The following is a 22,723-nucleotide window of genomic DNA, read 5'->3' on the forward strand; positions in this document are numbered from 1 at the left end:
CACTTCTTGTCACACGGCATTAATTGAATGGCTATTATTCTGCTTTTTCTTGTGTGCCCACATTGGCCACCTGGGAGTAGTATAAGACAGAAAGACGGATATTCTGTTCATTGAGGTGTCTCAACTTCTTTCAGCTCATCAATATGGTACTAATTAGTCCTTCGCAGAGGTTTAAAAAAAATATATGACCGTTAGGACTGGTTGATTGTCTGTCTGTGTTGCTGCACCATTTGTGTTGAAGTCGTTGCTTAGCAAGTCAAATAAAAATACAAAATTTAAAAAATCGTCCAGACGACAGCGAGTAAGTCGAGTCCCTCATATCTCAAGGCGCCGCTGTATATGTGTCATTAATTGACGTGAAGCGCTGCATAGCATGTCTAGCCGTCATTGCATAACTTTTTATCTACACAACCCGTTTTTTTTTGTACATTTCTGAAACTCCAAAGAGTGTCAAAGAAGCTCACACTGTTTTGCAAAGGGGGAAAAAAACGGGGCAGACAAAACGATAAAACCAAATGTCACTCATATTCGCACAGTCCGTCGTTACAAACGCCCCGAGAAAGATTTGGTAAATCTCAAAACACACGCCGGCAAACATAAACACGTACTTTCTTACTTACATTGCCAAGATTTTAAATTCCACAATTCATTAGAGGAGAAAAACACAGACTTCAACACTCCGCTACATTCATCTGGTGACCGCGGCCCGAGGAATAATGATTTAGTGTGGCTCGTATTTCACCTGAGTGCACAGGGCAAACACTTGACTGAGGTGTTTTGCACAAAATGCTAACGGAGGCATTTTGGACGCGAGCGAGTGGACAGATACTGTTTTGTGCTGTTTGTTTGTTTGTGCAAATGTAATATGCGAGGTGTTGATTTATTGTAGTCGTTTTGAAGGCTCGCTTTGCTGCGGGCCCCCACGTACCCGCTCTGGGTTACACTAAGAGCTTTTCATCACATCTCCTTTACTGATTTGCAAGACAAAAAAAAAAGAATATATTGTGTTGTGCGATGTTCGAATTGAGAGTATTTTAGTTATGTTAAGTCAGGTGTCTGCGTGTGAACAGTGAGGTTGGGCTAGCCGCCTCCTCGCCGTGCCGTGCCACGCCTTCTCCTCCTAAAGCGCTTGCACTTATCTGCCCGCCGCAGGGCCGTCTGTGCGCGCCCGACCACTGTCATGTAGACACCATTCCCAAATTGATTGTGACAGTTCGAGAGCCCCCATTTTTGTGCTTGAGATTTCGAGCCGCACATTTGAACGCCAGTGTACAATGTTAAGCTTTTTTTTTTTTTTTTTTCCCCCCCGCCCCCCCTCCCTCTTTTGCAAAATTCCGAGAGAATGAATAGAGCTTGTGTTCCAATTTAGTAACTAGATATTTTCCTTCACTTTGAGTACATTCATGAGCATTTTGCTTTTTCTCTCGCTGCCTCGCAGCCACCCCCCCCCCCCCCCCCCCCCCCCCCTGGAAACTGGCACTCAGCGGGGAAACGTAAACAGCCCTGTTGAGTAGCAGCCTCAAAGCCGCTGCACATAGCACAGAGCAATGCATGCCGCACAGAGCAACCTTATCTGCCATAACACTGTGTATTACTGTATTTGTGTACAAGTGTGTGGCATGTTGCGTTTGTGCATGCGTGTGTCCACTAGTGACCCCTGCCTCGGGTCACGTCCGATTTCAACCCTTTCCACAATTCTGCCTTCATAAAAAATGTACTCCTAACTTTAACTTTGGCTTCATTGATTATTATAAGAATGATGTTTTTGATTGTGTAGTAGTTTGTGCTGTTGAACAAGAGATGGAGAGTTCAAAAGCAGACTTTCATTTGATTTCATGTGAATGTAGTCAAATTTGGATTTGGATTTCTGGGTTTCCAGGTTAAAGATATCTTTTTTATTGAATGTATCCAAAGGGCTAAGGTTATAAATTGAAGAGCAATTAAGAGGCTAATGAGGGGGAAAAATGGGTCTGATGTCATTTAATTGCAAAACCAGACAACTCCAAGAAAAACCAAAGGTTTTCACAAATCTTTCACGTAACTATCAAATTACACCGAAATGGTGTGTTATTATGCTTTATGAATCAAAGAAATTGACTACAGTCTGCCAAACTAACCCTTAACCTCAGTCAGTTCTTTTTATTAGATTTTTGTCAAGATCCCGTCGACCCGCTTGATTGATTGATTGATTGTGACCTTCCTCATAGACTCTGCGGACCTGATCACTAACACGAATCGGATCCATGGGTTTCGTGACATCATCGCTCTTGAACAGTTTCACGTCATTAAACATAAGCAATCACGTCGGAAGTTAGCATCTTTCATGCTCCCTGTTTGCTTTTGCATTGTTTGGAAACGCCATAAGTGGCAGTCTGCTCGTAGGCGCGGCTCCATTTTGTCTCAATGGCGCTTGTTGCCTTTTGCATTTGAACGCATCAGGTGTTTCTACCGGGTGTTCTCAAAAACTATTTTCCGCCATTAAAATGACCCTGGATCGTCTGTTCAAAAGTCTTAATGTCTTAGTGCCGCCGACACAATAAACATCATTGCTCTGTTTTCTTCAGAAAACCCTTCGTAAGAAGAATTGTGTAATTATCTACCTGAATATTTTAACTGAAGCCACTTTGCGATTTCTCAGAAGGTTGTTCTCAGAAGGTCTGTTTACAAACCCTCGCGGCGACGCACTGAATCGAGCGGGAGCGCCAAAATTATTTCAAGCAACCCTAAAATATGTAGGCGTATACGAATTACAGTGTGTTGCATTTTAGGCGACTTCTTGTGAGAACAGGTTGTTAACGCGAATGCCACCCACTGTGATCTGATTGGCCTCGGCAAAGTGCATCACATTGTCTTCGCGTTCTGCGTTTGGCTTCAAGATGTATGATGATGAGCCACAGTAAACATGTCCACCGAAAATCCTTTCTTATCTTGTACTTTCTGCGGCTTGGAGCCCTTCCAGTCGACCTTCATTGTGACTCTGTGGTTTTGTTCAGGAGATTTCATCTCGCTCTTCATCGCGCTCGCAGACTGACAGCTCAGCTCAGGTATGAAAACAAAGAGTTGCTGAGGAATTGACTGCCGAGAAGAAATCCCACACTAATGCGCCTCACTCTGCTGCATTTGATACCGAGACTGAACTCCACGCCAGAGGAGACAGTTGGAGATTTCGACTCCTTAACCCTTAAAACCCCACTCTGCATACCTGGCTCAACACATTGCGTGCTTTTGATTAGCTCGTTCAATGTCCTGTCAGGTTAGCATTGTTTGCGAGGAAAAGGTATTCTGAGACATGTTTCAACACAAACCGAGGGAGAGCACGTCTTTTCGCAGGTGAAAAGAAATGGGCCATGGGTCAAACTGTGTCGCACCTATTGTTATGTCAAAGGATTTTCTCTCGGCGGTGAAACACGTTCGCGAGCGAGCCGTGAAAAAAGGTCTCCAGCAGTGTGCTCGTCATTGGAGGAGTAAATGGTGAGCGATTAACGCAGATGATACAAGGCCACGCAGCCAATATGTCGGCGTTTATTACCCATTCGCTTTTATTCATGTCGAGCCGACGCGCATGTTTGCCTTTTGTTCGGACTTTTTACCAAACAATGAATTGGCGCATCTGAGTCATCGTGACACTTCAGATTTTAATCAGAAGGTGTTTTCTACTTGGCACCTTTGTTTGTGTTTTAATTAGGCGGACCTTGTGAGTCTCCAACCCTGGGCTTGTTTTTAATTGCCCGTATTTACATCAGGCCGACTTCAAACGCAGAGAGGGAGAGAGAGCGAGACATTTGTAAGCGGGGGCACAAAGCAGCTCTTTGAAATGCCTACAGTCACATGAAATGGCACGCTAATTAAAAATCTAAGCCTGCCACTGTGATAGCAGAAACATTTCTATTAGGAGCGGACGTGCACGGACTGTTTCTATAACTCATCAACAGACATGCAGTAATGTTTGTTTTCAGGCTGTTTCCAGATCTTTAAGTCGTCTTCTCAACGCCATTCATCAAACAGCAGACATGTCCTGCCTGGAAATGAACCCGAAAAGTTGGAAAAGGCAAAAATCATACCACCTATTTTACACTTGGCACTTTCTTGTAACATAAAAAAAAATTCAGTCAGAAAAATTCCAGGACCGGTGTCTAAAGCTATATTTCGAACCCTTTTTCCCCTTCAGTGTGGACCAGACGATCAACGAGCACATCCACAAAGTGATCCTGCGGCATTTGCAGGAGTCGCGAAGAGAGGGAAAAAAAAAAAAAAAAAAAAAAAGTCTTGGCAGTTCAACTTGTGGCTGCTTCACCGTGACAACGTGATGCCCAGCGCATTCAGCAGTTCCGGCCCGAGAAACACAACCTCCCGATTCCGGAACAATCCTTCCAGGAGTACGTGACGCCGGGGCTGAGAACTCTGGGCAAGTGCGTTAGACTCGAGGGGGATTACGTCCTTGGGGAAAACATGTAGTTGGAATGTTTTCGACTTTGGATAGGCTATATCTTTTTGTGACGGCAGTCCTGGAACCTTTCTGACGCAGGACAGCATGTGAGAGCCGGCACAATCAATCTAGTACCTACTTGGTTTAGTTGACTTTTTAAAGAATTCCCTTTTCTCAGCGCTTGATTCAGCTAGGTTTGAGACAAATGTGTATTTCGTTTGGAAAAAGATGGAATCAAACTGCCGTGAGGATGATTTTGTTTTTGTTTTGCTGAGAGGAATCACGAAGGAGGAGATGACAGCGCGGTGTTATCAGCCAGCTGGTATTGTGCTTTCCTGTGCTGTATAAACACGCCAGAGTACTCAGTAACAGTCGGTGCTAAGAACTAAGAAGCAGCCCTGCCCATCTGCGGCCCACCTTCACCCTATCATAAACAAGCTTTTTCGGGGAGTACTGATTTGCGCTTTGCTGTACTGTGCGCAGCATGGGGCGTTCACTGTCAAAGCGGAGACATTCCACTCCGACGCAGACTCGGCGAGGAGACGATTGTGCTCCTCTCTCCATCTAGTGGCATCTCTCCTGCTCTGTGTATATCGAGCACACGGCAGGTTCAACTGTTACCAGGGCGGCGATAAAGCTCGGGGAGGGGACGCCGGCACTGTGCTGTTCAGAGACTAAGGATGGGGGGAAATTGTCCAGAATGAAAGAGGCAGCACTTTGGAGAGAGTTGTACATTCCAACTAAAGATAAATTGGGAGGGTGGGGGATATCAATGAAGAGTGCAGCCAAAGGCCTTTGTCTTCTTTGAAAGTCGAAAGCTTGTTTCTGAGATTCTGCAGAAACCGATAGGAATGATGGACCCGTGGTTGTATTTGTGCCGTGTTCTTGACGCGACCGCCGTACTGTGCGTTTACCTTTTACATCAGCGAGAAGATCGCTCGTGTTGAGCCGCTCCATCTTCTCTTTCCAGTCTTTAGAAAGTAGTTTCTCCATGCAGGATGAATCTGTAAGAGAGAGAAAAAAAAATGATGGAAGAAACATGACATTTCTCGGAGGGCACGTGAGAGGAAAGCCGAGGAAGAAGCGAGGGAGCGGGTAGACATTATTGAAAGGCAAGGACCGAGACTAGGCAGGTCTGTTCGTGCACATGGCTGCCAACGATGAAAACAATGAACATTTGTCCGGCAGACACTGAATCGGACGAGGAATGGCCGGGATAGCCGATAAAGAACACACCGGGCCGGCTGACCCGGACCTCGGCCATCCCGGCACCGCTCGGAGGTCGACTCGTTCGCACGCAATTCTCCACCTTCGGCCTCGATGTCCCAAGACTGTTTCCAGACTTGGACTGCATCAACACAACTGAAGAACGAATTCAAATGATTCTTATGCAATTTCAGTGCGCTCCGTTTTAGGAGTCCAGTCGGGAGCCAAAGCGAAGACGTCACTCGGAGGCAAAAGCATGTGACGCCCTCCAAATCGATGGAAAGTAGAAGCACATCCTCCAAATGCTTGCTCAAACTAAGAAACCTCTCCAAACACCGGTTGTAACATTTTGGCAGAATTTGACAAAAACCTGACAAACATTTGGTGAGGTTTGCTCTTAAAGGGTCACCGACGGTCTCGCCTGACTCGAGTGCAGACAGTTTGCGTTCAGTTCCAGCTCAGTGACATTGTGAGTATCAATAGTTGTCTGTCTCAAAATGTGCCCTGCCATTCTTTGCCTGGAAATGGGGAGCTTTTCATTCATTTCCTTAATGAACCTTTCTCCGTTCATTCAACTGTGGTACGGACAGGCTTTTTGCTGTGAAAGTATGACTTGTCTGGTCCTTGGTATCAATGGCAAATTCGAAAGCAGCGTTGACCGCACTGCGCCAAATCATTGTTTCTTTTTATCCCTCATCGTTCTCTCGGCTGTGCTCCTACCAAGCAAACACTATTTGTGACCATCACACTAACTTCAGAGGGACGGGGGAGTAACAGGGGCCCAGTGGTTGTTGTTGCCTTGTTTAAGGAGGACTTCCTCCGAGATCAAGCAGAGTGGCCATTTTTGTTTGATTGTCCACTTCCTCCGATGCGATGGGGTCGACAGGACATCTTCAGCTCAGGGTCATTCTAACATTATTTCCGCTTTATCGACTGTCCAATTCCCAGCTCACAGCGCGTCGCCTTGACCCGACGAGGCTACGTGTGTTTGTGCGTATTTTAACTTCCTGTGTGGCACAAAGATCACAGCTTTTAAAAGGGGAGCGCAGCTTCTCCGAGTTCGCGAGGACTAACAAAAGCCCCCTTTGAATCAGTGTCCTCAGAGAAAACATCAGTTCGCAACGTTGTACCCCGAAGCATGGGGATAAAAGGGTTTATTTGAAAGGGGGGGGGTTAAACAAACATGGTCAACGTACGTCGGGAGGCACGCATATGCTCGTGGCAGATGCCGCTCCGGCACTTGATCATTAAGGAATGCGCCAACTGGTGGAGATAATGCGGTGCCAGCTTCCATTCTACTCCAGTCCTTCCCCTCCTTCCCACCTCCCTCCCAGGAGAACAGTCACTCCCTCACTTCTCCAGACCCGAGCTGCCAAGCGTTCCGACAGGAGAGGCCACAGCTGGAATGCACCGCTGTCCTCCCTGCCTTCCACCTGGAGGAGCTGAATAATGGGCCCGGATTAGTCAATAGAAGAACTCTCCAACACCTTGCGGTGTTTCGACGCAGCCAGCCAAACGAATGCAAACGTTTTTTTTTAAACCAACCAGGTGTGCATGAAGAAAACAGACGGGCATTTTTAAAACAAGAATTTCAATTAATGAAAAGAATGCTATTTGACGTTCGGAAATGCCTGTATGTTTTCTGAATGCCGATGGTTGGTATTGACAAAATAATTACCACCTTGACACTGAATCCTATTATATTCACTGTAAATTATTTCTGACTAATAGTCCAAATACTCTTTGATTGCCAAGCGACAAACAAAATGTTTCTGCAGATTTTTGGAATAGAAAAGGTTTGCTTCTTGTTCTCTCCCAATACAAGGACATCGGCAAGGAGGAGAATGAATTCCGACAAGAGTCTTGTGTGTTTATTTGTATTTTCTTATGGGGGCTCCTAACTCTCTCACACCCCCACCCCTCCCGTTGCTTAACGTCCCCCTCTCCCCGATAAAACTCTCTGTAGCTCGGGAGCAGGCCATTCAGCTGGGATGAGAATGGAATGAAAACAATAGCCCTTATCAGGCGCTTATTTACATTTTCCCAGCATCGCTGCGCTAGACAGCTTGGCTCGTCACCAAGCCCGCATCACCCCGCTGGACCCGGACCAACTTCCTCCAGCCCCTGCGATTCCAGCGCTCCCTGCGGACCCACGCCTGGCACGGACCTCCTCCGCTCTGCAGCGAGCACAGATAGCAACATACAAGACAAAACTACAGGAGTGTGTGTCCAAGACGTGCTCCCATTGAGAGGGGAATGCTTTTTGGACTGCTAAGCCTGTCTGGGTCGCATTGTCCCCTCTGGGGCTGGTGCTGCGTTGCTGGAAAAATGCCCTTAACCTTTTTTGTTTTGTTTTTTTTTCCTCTCCTTTCCCTGAGACTTTTTCAGTTTCCAAGTGGCACTCTGAAAGTGAAGAGTCATCTGCCAAACTCAGAGTTTATCTTCCATCACAAACTATCATCTTCCCGTAGACACATTATGCGATCTCAGTGATGTGGGTGAAAGCTTAACACCGAAAAGAAGATAGAAACTACAGTCCCCCCTTTCCTGTATTAATAACAAAGTAACACGTGCACCCGGAGATAGACAAGAGAATATGTCCGAGTTGTATGCGCGTCGATAAAGAAAGTACCGGGCAGGGAGCACTGTCGGAAAGGCTTTTATCGCTCTAAAGCTGCCTCTCTTCAGCGCATTGTCTTATTTTTATTTTTATTTTGTCCTTTTTTTGTTTTGATTGCTTGCTCGCACTGTTTTGCTCAATTATTTGGATCAGACTCACTCAGTCATCATGAAAATGTAGCAGAATAATCAAACTCCGCGGTCTTATGAGAAGTGGCCAAAGATTTGCACACGAATGACGAGTCCCTTAATATGTGTTTTCTTCATTTTATACCTTTTTTTTCCTCGTTGGATAGCCACAATAAGTTATTCAATAAAACAATGTGAAAACGATCGATAAAACCATCGTTTTTTTGTCATTATCTTAAGGAATATTTTGCACGTGTCCCTGAAATCATTACGGGGTAACTGCCCCTTTAAGGAACCCGCTGATGTTTTTAATGACATAGTAGTTAGTTGCAGAATAGATATTTCGATTTATATTTATTTATTTATGTAGCTGGACGGTGTCGAGCTGAAACGTCCATTCTGTTATATTGAAATATCCATTGAAATAAGAAGCATTCAGAAATGTGAAATATATTTGTTAAACATCAGAATCAGAATCATCTTTATTCGCCAAGTATGTCGAAAAAACACACGACCGGTAGTCGGAGCCGCTCGAGTACGACTACAGAACACTTTGGAGACATAAAGACATTGACCAAAAAAAAAAACACTTACTGAGTAAGAAAGTGTTGCTAGTTATCTGGTAATGCTGGTACATTTTCTTTTTCTATTTTCCATTACAGTCAGGTGGCTAACTGAATTATGTTGCTAAGCGAAGGTCCACCATGTCCTCAGTAAATGCAAACACTCGGCAAAAATGTCCACCCTGTCGGCAAGCTCACATATTTGCGCATTTTCTGCTGAAAGTTCATTTAGAAAAAGTGCGGGAGATCGACCGATATGCATCTCTAACATCGACTTCTTACAATGAATATGAAGTTTCATGGCAATTGTCAGATTTCTTTCGAATGTTTCAGATCAATCTGTAAAAGGGTAGAGTCGCTCCGTTTGTTGACGCAACACAACGCCATGTTTTGTCAGGGCCTGACAAAATGCTTTGTTCGAACACGTCGCCAACGGGTGTTTGATTACAGAGTGTTGTCAGCGATGAAAGTGTTTGGTCTGCCTGCCGCCACATTCCGAGCCCCTCCGCGTGCACCGTTCTCCTGGGAGAAAGACGATACTCGCGTTTGAGTGTTTGCTGAGCTAAAAAGCCACTGGCAGCGAGGAGAGGACTATCTCGGAAGAAATTAGCCACAAGTCAAGGATAACGGTCCGTGGGGGATGTTCCGAAGGATTTGCAGCCTCGTGTTCCACGCTAAGGGGGGGTCTCTTCTCATGGACCACGGAGGGTGGCCAGCTTCAGCCAAACGAAAGAAAGGCCGAAGTACGTATGCGTTCTGCCGTGCCAAATTTGGGAGGAGATGGAAATTCGCACAAATAGCCACGGCACCTAATTTGTCGCCACAGACTGACCACAAGCAGAAGAAGTTAAAAGTCTGAAATCAGTGGCTCTCTTTGTGAAGGAGAGAAACAGCAGAGAATTGTATTTAAAAAAAACATTCGAAGCTTTCTTTCTTCTCTGGGCTCTCCCGCTCAGCATATTATTACTTTTGCTAGCTAACTAAAAAGGTGCGGATTTAAAGTCTGTTGGACGAACATTTTGTCATCTGTTGTAAGTGTCCAAAAACTTCCAAAAGTCTCTTCTTGCTTTTTAGCAGCAAACAATAAAAGTCTGATTAGCTTTTGAACTTGAACAAATGTTCTTTGTATTGCATTGTAATGCTCCCAATTTCACACCCAATAATTGATCAAGTGACAGTGACGACATGCAGTGAATCTAAAAAGTCTACACACCCCTGGTTAAATGCCAGGTTTCTGTGATGGACATAAAAAAATAAATCATTGCTTTTTTTCACCATTCATGTAACTTCGAGAGGTGACGTAAAAATAATAATAACAACTGAATGTGGTTGCACAAGTGTGCACACCCTCTTATAACTAAGTACGTGGCTGTGTTCAGAGTGAACCAATCAAATTCAAACTCATGTTAGATTAGGGTCAGCACACAGCTGTCACCATTTAAAGCAGGTCTAGTAGGCTTTTCCTGGCATTTTCTTTCTAGCAGAAGCCTGAAGGTTTTGTGCTACCGTTGACTGCTATTTTCATAGTTGCTTCTCCCTGGTCTAAGGCCCCAGTTCCAGCTGAAGAAAAACAGTACCCAAGCATGATGCTTCCACCACATTGCTTCACTGAAGGTGTGCTCAACCTCGGCCCATAACACAACAGAACATTTGGTGTTTGGGAGCTGGAGTTGGGGCCTTAGAAAAGGTGGAGGGAATTATGAACAGTTTCAAATGGCAGGCAGTTTTAAGCACAAGAACATCAGGCTTCTCTTACATCGCAAATGCAACCAATGTCAAGAATAGCCTACCAAAACATCTGAACTGAAGTCAATGGTGGCAGGTGTGTGCTGACTCCCATTTTTTTTTTTTTTTAACCACAAAAATGCTTTTGTTTTTTTAGTCGAGTTATGTCGGTCACATTAATGTGAAATAAGTTTGGAAATGATACAGTATATGTGTGCATCACTTTTTTATTATGTCACAAAAACCCAGCATTTGAACAGGGGTGTGTAGACTTTTTATACCCACCGTAGGTTGCAATAGCATTTCTCCCAACAGGAAGACACGATTGTTGATGACTTATTTCTGTTCCTCGCCTCCCCGCAAGCACCGATCAATTAAGTTTGCTTCTGAATATCAGAATGCATATTTCTTCATATATCTTTTCAAACATAAAACACGCCGAAAAGCTTATTGAGTCAGGATGTGAAGAGAGAGAAGGATTTAGGAGAAAGAGCTGGATGAATGGCACACATTATGTCTTGCACATGTTCACAGTAAATCAGCTGTTAAAATACGAGAAAAGGATTAATGGGGGTCTTCAGGAGGAAGTAGTGTATTAAGGAGTATCTATCTATCTATCTATCAATACCATTTTATGAATCCTCTTTAAAATATACAGTCCATGTATTTTATTGACATTTTCAGTGAATGGGTAATTCTGTGACTTCTATAATGTGTCCATGTAAAATGTGTGTGTGTGTGTGTGTGTGTGCATTTCGCACTACAGACAGATTGAATCCAGGCTCTCATTTCTGTGAATGGCAGTCAGACAATGATAGGCTGACATTTACAGTAATTTGCCATCCACTCTCCACTGGATGGGAAACAAATCAAAAGTCGAGATTGATTTGAAAAGGGGGGGAAAAAAAAAGAGAGAGAAAGAAAATAACTGAGTCCTGTGAATATCTTAATCACAGACACGCTAAAAACAAGACCTCCACCCTCACAGCAAATAAAACATAATAATCACGAGAAGCAGGCAGGAAAGTGAAATGCAGAGAGAAAACATGTTTTTGTCATGGAGCCGGTAGTCCCCGAGACAACAGCTGTTCGTGCCACAAATACTCCTGAACTCTCCATAATCATGGCGTTATTGAAGCGAAGACAAAAAGGGCACTAATTGCAAGGGAGCAATCGGAACGCAATAGGTTACACACGCGGGTGATGCCGCACAATGCGGATGCTAAAGAGGGGAAAGGAAAAAAAAAAAAAAAGCATTCTGAGCACAACAGTGCGTTGTCGCTCATTTTCAGGCAATTACCTTTCCTCGTTTTCAGCAGTTGTAATAACATCGACCGTTTCAAGAAGACTTTTTGCTGCAGTCAAATCATTTGAGCTTCCAAAGATGTAATGACTTGTTCTGGCATGCACAAGTAAAAAGGTCCACCTCCTTGAGACACGGCAGACTATTGTGGAACACCTGCACCTTAACTGAGACCTAATCATTATTCCACTTGGTGAACATCACCGTGCGAATCTCCCGTTGGCTCACGCAAACGCTTGCTAAGAATAGGCGGCCTCACCTAGCGCGATGCGGCTCATCTCAGGTTCTTATATGCTTCGATGCTTTCCGCTTTCTTCCCGGCTTTTTTTGTTGTTGTTCCCCCCCCCCCCCACATTTTATTTTCTAAATTGTAAATTATAGCTCTTTCCTCAGTGATGTATTTGCCTCAGCGTTCATGTTCGCACACTGAACGCGTATCGAGACTGTGGAGGGCTCAAGGCAAAAGCCAGTCACGGGGCACCTCCACATCGGTGTGCTGCAAAGATTTTGAATATGAATGTTTCTCCACTAGATAATTCTTTAAAATCCTCGAGCATGTCATCTGACAAGTAAATCATCTCAAGGTGTTTACTGATAAGATGCATTAATCGACATTGAATCTAATGTTTCATTTCAACCGCTTTATTCTTCATGACGACAAGCATCACCCCTGTGAGTCTCCACTTCCTCTCACCTTCTCCTCTCCTCCGAGCCACTGAGAGAACTCGGCTTCATTTTCCTCACCACGCGCCAGCAAGTTTGTTTTGCTAATTGCTACCCTCTCCCTGAAATCTGCTGTGCGCATGCACAGTCAGAAGATGGAATAGTCCATTGCATGAGAAGGGCGGGGAGATTAAGCACTCTGAATTGAGACTAAAACAATAATAATTGCTTTCAATTTGATTAATCCGTGTTTATGAGACGTTTGAGGGCCCCTGAAAACGACCTGTGTTTGCACACCCCGCCCCGGAGATCAAAACTACGGTACACAGTCGAGTACAGACCTCTGTCAAGGCTGGATGAATACATTTCCATCAATTCCTCTTAAATCCCTCAAAGCTGTTTTTTGGGTCGTTGTTTTTTTTCCCCCCGGCACATACAACGTGCAATGTAACCTCCCCTTTTTCCCGCGCCTTCCAGTGAGCAAGGTGTTAATCCCGTAGCGGTGACCTGGGCCGTACACACAGACGCGGTGCGTCTATCAAGCATATATGAATTAAGCATCCCCGGGAGGCTTCACCTCCTGAGCCCGGCAGCATGTGACTTCTCCCAATCCATTTTACTGCGGCACTCGCTGGCAATCAGGCTTGAATTATTAAAGTGAGCAGTGAGCAATGATCAATTCATTGCGGCCCGCCCGCTCGTACCTCAGCAGAAATGACATTGAGAACACTTGAGTGTGCTTCCAGACAATGCGCATAAATGTGACTTATGTCGGACCCAATATGTCAATAATCATAACTGTACGGGCCGAGGCCATGGCCAGAAATGCTGTTTGACGGAGAGAGATGGATGGGCCCGTGCTCAGCAGCGCCGAGCATTGCCACATTGACTCATTGTTTTCTTAAAGTCCCTGTGAAGTGTTAATAAATGTCTTCTAAATTTGACACCACGGAGAAGAGGGTTGTTAACAACTCGACCAAATTTCAAGGCTTCAAAATCATGAAAAAAGTCAAACTCTCCGACACTGTGGCGTCTCCGCTGAATGCTCCGAGAGTCTGCCCTGCTCATCTGTCAACTGTCAATCAAAGACGTGTAAAAATGGATCATACTTCGTGAAGCATCTTTCTTATGCCTGCACATACCTCCGTGTTTGAGCCCCGAAAATAGATCCCAACGGGTCATCGTGTGGCTCTTCCGCGCTGCGACAACGAGGCGCTCTAATGTGGCCACGCCAGCGCGAAGCCCCTGTCCACACACTGGCTGTGAAAGAAAACAAATCTCACTTTCTCGCCCCGATGTACGCACACGGACGACTGACAATGTGGCGCTCTAATGCGGCTAGCTAACTGCATATCGCAATTTCGCTGGATCGCTGACATGAACATCCACATGGACGGAGGCGCTTATGTTTTTATATAGTGGTGGAGCGGGGACTAACGCCTGAGCTGAAGAACATCACACAGCGGCGTTTTAGCAAAGTGCCCCAAAATCAGTTAAGACTGAAACGGTGAAAAACAGTTCAACGCTACATCTCCACTTTGCAGGTATTTTCTGCTTCAAACATGTACTGCATTTACAAACAGTCTTTAGGTAATGTAGAAAGTAAGAAACGAGTCATAGGCAGGCCAGACGTGAGCACTGACTCGAAGGTACATCGGCAGTGAACCTTCTTGACACATGTAAACAAATCCTCTCCCAAAAAAGCTCGAAGGGAAGTATTCAACTCAAGGAAGACGAAAGTTGCAAGAGGGCAAGAAAAAAAGATGCAATCAAAACTTTGCGAAGAGGCTGCGAGGAGCCAAGATAAACCAGTACTCAGAGCCCCCAAAACTGCAATCTCCCCTTAAGCCGAGAGTGGCAGCTGGCAGAACAGCTGGTGAATAGGATTAATGTCAGAAGAATGAAATAAAACTCAACATATGTCCGAGCCTGAGGTGTTGGGACTGTGCGCGATTGTGCCCCCGATGGATGCCATGTGTGCAGCTGGAAGGAGCTGCAGTGCCGTGCCGCGCCGCGCCGTGCCGCGCCGCGCCGCGCCGCTCCGCTCTCCACGCCACAAGGTCACTTTTAAGAACTGGGCCCATTAAATGCTGCCGGAGCCAAATCAACTTGTCGGCAAACGCGAGCGGTCAACACACTCGTCGAGGACGCAACATAAAAGAATTGTTTTCCATCACGTGACCAATAATACAAGTGCATCAAATAAAGCGTCATAAAAGCAAATATGGATTCATTGGATTTTTCAAACCTGATGAAGTGCGATCGTGTTCAGCATGACATACTGTGCCGATCATCGTCCCTATCTGGACTTGATTTGAATTTATAATTTCTATTTGATGTCAGTAATCATTTGGGTCCACGCGCTGTGGATAAATTCATATCATTTGGAACCAAAATTTAATTACCGGGTGACTTGCATCGGGGAGTTATTTTTGGGGGGGGGGGGGGGGGGGAGGAGGAGGCTGTGGGTGTGCCCTGCAATTTAACTGTCAAATGTACGCTCGCCAACTAATCAATGTTGGAAAAACATTCCCATTTATTCATCTATGTTAATAGATGTGCGAGGGAAAACGTGAAGCGCTGTGATCACGGCCGTTCACTGTGATTTAGTAAATTAATGGCTGCCTGACTCTACAAGGACAAAAAGAGACTAATAGGATCCACGTGAATGCATTATAATTTGCAGTCAAGCCAAGTGTCTTGTAAAGACACCAAAACTTTATTTCATCATAAACACTGGACGACGAGACTGAACCCTAACATCAGGTATTAAAGAAACTAACCAATCCCATTACAACGTGGAGCCGGTGACGGCCACTTGTAGTGCTTTGTATCAAAGCTGTACATACTTGAAAAAAGTCCGTGTGCGTGGGCGCGTTCTCGCGTTTCACTGTGCATTATAATTTCACTTTAGAAAACGAACTAAAGTCAAGGTGAGAGCGTATTTAATTTCTGCCAGGGTTCATTTTCACTTTAAAAAAGGTACTTTAAGGTTAATTATTACATTTCAAGCTTAGTTTGTTTACAGAGATGCCAGAGTTCAGCATACACAGATTCTGTTTACCGTAGCGCAAGACCAAAGGTCAATTTATATATGTATATATATAATTAATGTTCAAAAAGAGGCCCATGCACCAAAATCTGTGTATTATCATAGCACAAGCAACATTTTGAACACATTGTGTGAGCATGAAATCCTTCTGTAAAGCCGCAGTATATTCTAGTTTTCCACACAGAACTTTCCTGCCATTTAAATGAGATCTTATCAAAGTAACATCTCAATGTGCTGTTGTTGAAGTGGCTTCATCCATAACGGAAGCTGTATTTTCCTCTCTGCAGGAGGCCGAGCCTCGCTGACCGACGAAGACGGACGGACCGCTTTGTGTCTCGGGGCGGGCCGAGCTCGCGATTCCTTCGCAATGGCCGCAGAGAAGCATGGCGCTCCAAATTGAATGCAATTTTTTTCTATTTTCACCAAAAGGGCCATTCAATTTCAGGAAATCAACTGTATAAATAAATGAACTGTAAAAGACGTTGTGTGTCCTGCAATATGTATACAATTGATAAGATTCATTTCATCTACTTTAAACACTGGAAACATTGGTGTCTTTCCCCACTTCCTAAAATCGGACTTTGCCGTGAAATAGAATTTTTTAGATCCCTAAAGAAATGTTATATATATGTATATATATATATTTTTTTTTTTAAACATATTTTTGTTACTCCTTATCCCAGCTAAACCCAAAAAAAAAGATCTTTTGTTTAAATTCCCACTTAAGTCGTTTCCTGTCACCCTAACGCTTACGTCGCGCGGTCCACAGGAACTTGCGTCATTCAGATCCTCCGCAGGCCACGGGAAGAACAAAAGGAAGTTCACGCATTTATTTTTCTGTATATTCGACAGTATTCGAATTATGAATGAAATCTCGGCTCAGTCCTGTTTCCTACATTATTTGTTTCATTTCATTGTATTTGTTTTTAACACACCATTTGTTGAATCGCTGCAATGTACATGTAACGTAGCAACATGCCACGTGGCTGTATTTCATGTATGTGCTTATTTTCTATACTTAAAAACTCACTCTCGTTACTTTCAGTCTTGTTATTCAAATAAGGAGTTTCAGTATATTAAACAAAATAATAATTTTAAAGATTGAGATGGACCAATACTCATTTAGAGTAGTGAAAAGAAAATGGGGGTTATCAGATTTAGGGATGAAAAAAAGGACATCAATTTCAGTTTATTTTGAGAGCGTTACAACAAGCAAAAGGCTGCAAAAACTATTTCTTTCAGATAAAAAAAAAAAAAAAAGAAACTCATTCGCCATACTTTTCATTGGACAATTAAGGGTGAATACTTTTTCATTTTCCAATATTATGACGTGTGAATCTTTTGCGCCAGCAAAATCACCTCCACTTGTTAAAGTCGACTACTCATCATTGCAACTTGATGATATGCAATTGATAATGTGACATTAAAGCCTATTAAGCAGTGGACTGTAGCAGACAAAAATGAAAGTGTACGTCCGAAGGGAGATGACATTTGTCAGATAATTATAGTCATTGCCACTCAGGCTTTGCGGTGCAATAAAACACATTTCTTTTCATTTGGTCTGACGCGCTCATCCCATTTCTTGGCACATGCAATGTTAGCGAACAAGGAGAGGGAGAGAAAAAAAAAGTGGGAGGAAACACTTGTTTCATCCCGACAGATTAAAGAGTCTCTTTGTTCGCCGCGTTTGACACGCATGATTGCGCTGAGGAGGAAAACAATGCAACTATGTCAATAGGCCGCAAGTACACTCGTTGTCATGTTTGCTGGTGTCAAGGCGGATCTGCGCGCCGCATGACTGACGTACCTGCGACTTACAGAACAAGCCCGCGATGTGCTCTGAAATCATTAGCGAGTCACAGAGGCCGTGTGTGCCCAGGGTCTGGGTTGCATGTCAACTATTTTGATCCCCGGTCAGATGACACCGGCTCTTTTGTGGCGCTGCGCGTATGCGCACAGTGTCGGAGAGCCGAATGCCACGGCTAGGGCGGCGACACTGAGCTGGCACAGCGTACTGTAGACACATAACCACTGTTCTCCCTCATTTTCCTCCTCTTCCCTCAGAACCATTTCAAGTTTGATTGTTTCCCATCCCGGTCGTGCGCCATTTCATTGGCTCGAGCCGGCTATTATTTATTCAATGGAGAGGGAGGCTTCGCAGCCTACTGACAAATATAGCAGCATTAATGGCCTCTGCCTTCTTATGTGTCAGCATTTCACCATCACTGCACCTCTCCAAATGCTGCCGTGTCAAATGAAACAGTCAAACTGATACTGCTGCGCGATTTTTCTTCGCGAAACAAAACACAAGGCCCCGCTCGCGAGCAGCGATATAATTAACCAGACTTGATATGCAGTCGACGAGCTATAGCTAGGACCCGTACGTGCGTGCGTGAGGACAAACGAGCCTCTGTGTAACTCTGGCTGCGATTTGTCTCGAAGAAACACCCGTTTCCTCCGATCAAGGGGTTCCTGTGCAGCCAGAACGGCCAGGATCACAATGGGAGTTTTGTGCCGCGCGGGTGCAAGGGGGGATACGCAGAACAGCTGAAACCCAGGAAGATGGCCCCTGGAATGCTCCCCGGCAGTTGCTACTGTTGACTAATCGGAATATGAGAACTGGGGAAGGTGATCTTGAATGCAAAGAATGGCACATTGAAGAAGCAGCTGCTTGTTTTGTCATGTGGATGATGAAGACAGCGGCAGAAAGGGGAAACCAAATCTACTGTATATCTGAAACCTGCGGGGACTGCGTCTGCGTGTGTTGTGTGAGGGATCTGCTGTGGAGCAGATAGTAAATACATAATTCAGGAGGGGACCGGGCACTCTGTTTAGCCCGTACACACTCCGCTTAGCCCCGGGCTCTGATCTCTGCCTGGCACAGGCGCAACTTTGTCACCAGAGAGCGAGGCTGGGAGGCAGACAAAAAAAAAATTTAAAAAAAAAAATCAGACAAAGGTTGGATTAAGTGATGTTGACATAAAGACACGGACCAAAAAATAGCTACACTGGTGAGACGCAAGTGACCCGACGAAAAGCCGTCGTTCACTTTTTCGCTCGGACTTGCAAGCAAAAAACTTGCGATACGAGCGCTATAATAACTATGGTGAATAGTCAATACAACTGCCTTCACAATAAGTAAACAGTAAACACTTCATCCAAAAAGAGGCTTCACGCTGTTCATTGCCACTCCCAGTTGACATTTACTGTCAAACTAAACTTCAAACTAAGAGAATTACACTTTGTGTATTCAAAACAGCCAAACAACGTTGCCTTAAGAACGGCCCACCAGCTTACTGGTAACATATGATGGAAAATGCCATCGCCGATGCTAATGCTAATGGTTAGCATCGCTAGTCGTGGTTTTAGAAGCAATCGATATTGGAACACAAAGCCTGGCGCAACATATGTAGACAGATAATATAACAATACATACAGGCGTGTATTCCTTATCGTTATATAAAGTCACTAATATTACAGCATCATCCTGAGTCGGTTACAGTAGTAGTAGAAGAAGAAGTCTATTCTTCATTTGTGTCTGCATGACTTTATTATACTGCCTGCCGGTGGCCAAGGCCGGGCACACCAGAGGGGCAGCACAATGAAATGAATTGCAGCATCAAATCATGATGCACAAACTGTTTAATTCTTTATAGATTCTAATTAATTGCGTTATTACGCTATGTTTTTATGAAGTAAAATATTATAGAGTGCTATTTTTCCTTAATAAAAATGTTTTTTTTCTGCTGGAACGGATGAATGGCATTTCCATTCATTTCAATGGGGAGAGATGATTTGAGATGCGAGTGTGGTCATAGAAGAAATTCAACTTGTACCCCAAGGCACCACTGTAGAAGAGCAAAACTTTGGAAGAAAGATGAGAAGATGGGATGAGGGGAAACTGAGGGGCTGGGTACTGGGATTGAAATTTTTTTTTTTTCAGTTCAAATGTCAGACTGGCAGACCGCCTGCGCCGTACAGCCGAAAAATCTATTTAACGTCTGCTTCACAGGGTGACAAGAGGGTTGATTGGCAGAGAGCGCAGAGCAGCTTTTGATCATATGTCCTAACAAGCGATTCCAGCTCATGTCTCTTCAGCCTGAACAGATCTGCATTACCTATTCAAACAAAAGTGACAGACCAGAGCGCCGCTCGGCTGGGCAGGCGCACCGCGCCGCAGGCCGAGACGGAACACACACGAGCCGCAGGGCCGCCCCCCGCCGCAGCCGACAGAAACCTGTAGCAAGTATTTTATCAAACAGATTACGTGCATCAAAATCGGCGGCCGAGAGATCCCGATGAAAAAAAATGAGCAGCGTGTTATTAAAGGGGATGGGAAAATGCTCGACTGGTATTTGGCCAGTGCGCGCCCAAGTCCTGCCAGGAAGGTCCCGGCCGAAGCAGCGGGATGCTGCGCCCGGAGGAAACACAAACGGCTACGTGGCTGAAGAAGGCCCCAAAATCTGCAACCAAGGCAACCCTCATTGCATATGCATGCAGTCAGAGGCTCATGCTCAGATCATTATAACAAAGATTCCTATTAATTAGGTGGGATAAAGCAGAAGCAGATGACACGGCAGCTGGGATGAGATGAGAGGGGAGAAGGGATGGAACCAGGAGAGGAGGGGAGAAAGTGCATCAGTCTGTCTGGGGGAAGGGGAGCGACATTCTATCATATCTACCATCGACTGCATTTGGTGGAATAGCCCGTATAGTTTTAATATAAGCCTTCTTGTCTATTGACATCCCAAATGAATTCAATGAGCTGCTGTTACGTTGCACCTGCAGTCAATTTCCTCGGAGGCTGCGTGCGGACTCAGCAGGGGTCGCGGCGCCGATGGAGAAAGTGTTACAACAGAGTCGAGGGTCGATCAGCGCTCATCAGCGCCCAAACGCTTCTCTTCCGAAGCTTTCCCGCAGCCCCGAATCTCATTACACGCCTGTCGTAATAGAGCGTAATGACCACACAATGATGCTCGCTCAGCCTCGCGCGCAGTCATTATACAGTGATAATATACAACCGCACCAGGGGGATTACAGGTACAAATAGCAGAGTGTGGGATAAAGGCAGAGAGGTAAGACACACGACATACTGCACTTCACGGAGGTAACGAGCAGTGTCGGACAGCCGCGGCGTTACTACGTTAACCACTTTCGCAGTAGCGTGGCTGGAACGTTGCTGTTTTCAACAAGTGGAGCGACTTTGGTGATCTCTTCCTTTTGAGGTCAACTCGAGAAAGTGTAGCAAAAGATGACCACGACGCAGCGCAGAGCACTCGCTCGCAACATCTCTTTGCCAGCAATAGAATACAATTATGCGTGTGTGTGCGTGACGGAAACTTAAACAGAAACAGAAAGATGTAGGAAAAAGGACAATACAGATGACGCTAAAAAGTATCAATTCAGGTTATGTTATTAGTAGAATTATTAGAAATATTATTTGCCCGGGTTACTTTGCCTATAAAACCAAATTGTTGTAGTCTATGGAAACAATGTGATATTCGATGGCAAGAAAACAACCAACTCGACATGTGCAACTGTAATATATGATTTGTCTTGTATGCACTGTTCAGTTATGTTAATAGAACACAGAGCTGCCACTGCACACGTTGATATTGCAGTGCTAGTAAGAAGGGATTAGCCAAAGATTTTAGAATTAAGCGTTCGTTTGCACCACAGTAGTAAATTTACAAAATTAGCTCATTTAATTTTTAGCTTAGCTACATTTCTAGCTTCCGTGCGGTGAAGCCTCAATTAACTTGTAACTTAGCTCATTCCATTTTCCGAGTTTCTCGCGCGACACTGGGGCCAATTAACGTCTGGTTTAGTGTATTATTTTCTCAGACGCTTGCAGTCACATTTACTGTTTGGCTCGCTGTTAGTAATCTAGTCTATTGGTCCAAAATGCTATTGGGTTTATTGTTTTTTGTTTGTTTGTTTGTTTGGTTTGTTTGGTTTGTTTGGTCAATGATGAAAAAGTCCACACTGCCAACTAACAGCAGCGTCTAATGAGCACACATGCTGACAAGCTGCTTGACCTTGAACCAAATGTTATCCTGTCCCTTTTTACAATAGTTTCTTGGAAATTGACTCGCACATTTTAAATAGTGAAAATTGGCCAGTTACTGAAACAATGTATATTCCTGGAGGCAAAGCGTTGTTCAGCATACTGGACTAACCGCACCTTCTGAACATGACTCACCAAGAAAAGCTCATCACGTGTACAAATGATGAGGGACACCTGAGCCTGAGACAAAATCCCTAAAAGCGTAATTACCCGATCAAAATTCCCCACACATACACAAAGTATTTTTGGTGTTGACTGGCAGAGTATTGATTCAGACTTACATGAGTACATTATATCAAATTGTGCGACTTGCGTGTGAATCGCGGTCACCTTGACTTTTTCTAACGGTGGCTATTTTTCTTCGCCCCAAGCCCTGACACTTTATCCTGACATTTTGTAACTCTTGACGAGTGCTGTCTGAACACTTTGCCATAAATAATACGTTTACAATAGCTTGTAAGTACAGTAAACATGGGGCACAATCGTTAGCCCTGCTGGCAACTGTGCCTAATAGGGCTTTTACAGCAAAGGTGACTATTCGGCTAAATGCGGCGCTCCGCTGCTCGGAGGACATTTTCATTCATTAGCGCAGTCACAAGCACTTAAAGCACTTTAAGGACACACAATGGAGAGGAAGGGTAGAAGGATACAGGGGGCAAAAGGGTAAAAATATAGATATGGAGGAATGTCCCAATGATAGGAGGGAGTTTGTACAATACTCGGCATCGTGGTTATTGTTTGAAAGCTATCCAGGTGAGTGATTAGAATTCATTGTGAGGCTCGGCCGCCTTAAATTATTCTTACAAATGACACTGGGAAGACATTGGGAATGTTCTTATGCACAATTCCTGAGGTCGCCACTCGATCGCAATTGCGCGAGGACAATGAAGTGTTCTGACCAGGCAAGGGAATCCCAAGAAGAATGGTAGCAGATGGCGAACAGTCTCCGAGGACCTCGGTGATCCCGATC

The 22,723-nt window shown here is 44.6% G+C and overlaps 1 protein-coding gene and 1 long non-coding RNA gene across 7 annotated transcripts in view; one reads left to right on the plus strand and one right to left on the minus strand.

Moving 5' to 3' along the window:
* sox6 (SRY-box transcription factor 6) overlaps positions 1-22,723 on the minus strand; it is a 151,065-nt gene that overhangs the window by 76,833 nt on the left and 51,509 nt on the right. For all 5 annotated transcript variants that reach the window (XM_061751272.1, XM_061751289.1, XM_061751282.1 and 2 more), the window contains one exon: positions 5,341-5,430. In XM_061751272.1, coding sequence (XP_061607256.1) covers positions 5,341-5,430 — 90 coding nt within the window. The remainder of the gene's footprint in view (positions 1-5,340; positions 5,431-22,723) is intronic.
* Positions 3,051-16,167, plus strand: LOC133466979 (uncharacterized). 2 transcript variants are annotated; one of them, XR_009785095.1, is made up of 3 exons: positions 3,051-3,471; positions 4,169-4,409; positions 15,974-16,167. It is a non-coding gene; the product is annotated as an uncharacterized LOC133466979 (long non-coding RNA). The 2 variants fall into 2 exon arrangements; XR_009785098.1 differs by lacking the exons at positions 3,051-3,471; positions 4,169-4,409 and adding an exon at positions 6,223-9,686.

The sequence above is a fragment of the Phyllopteryx taeniolatus genome, chromosome 2 (genome assembly GCF_024500385.1).
Source record: "Phyllopteryx taeniolatus isolate TA_2022b chromosome 2, UOR_Ptae_1.2, whole genome shotgun sequence".
Taxonomy (NCBI): domain Eukaryota; kingdom Metazoa; phylum Chordata; class Actinopteri; order Syngnathiformes; family Syngnathidae; genus Phyllopteryx; species Phyllopteryx taeniolatus.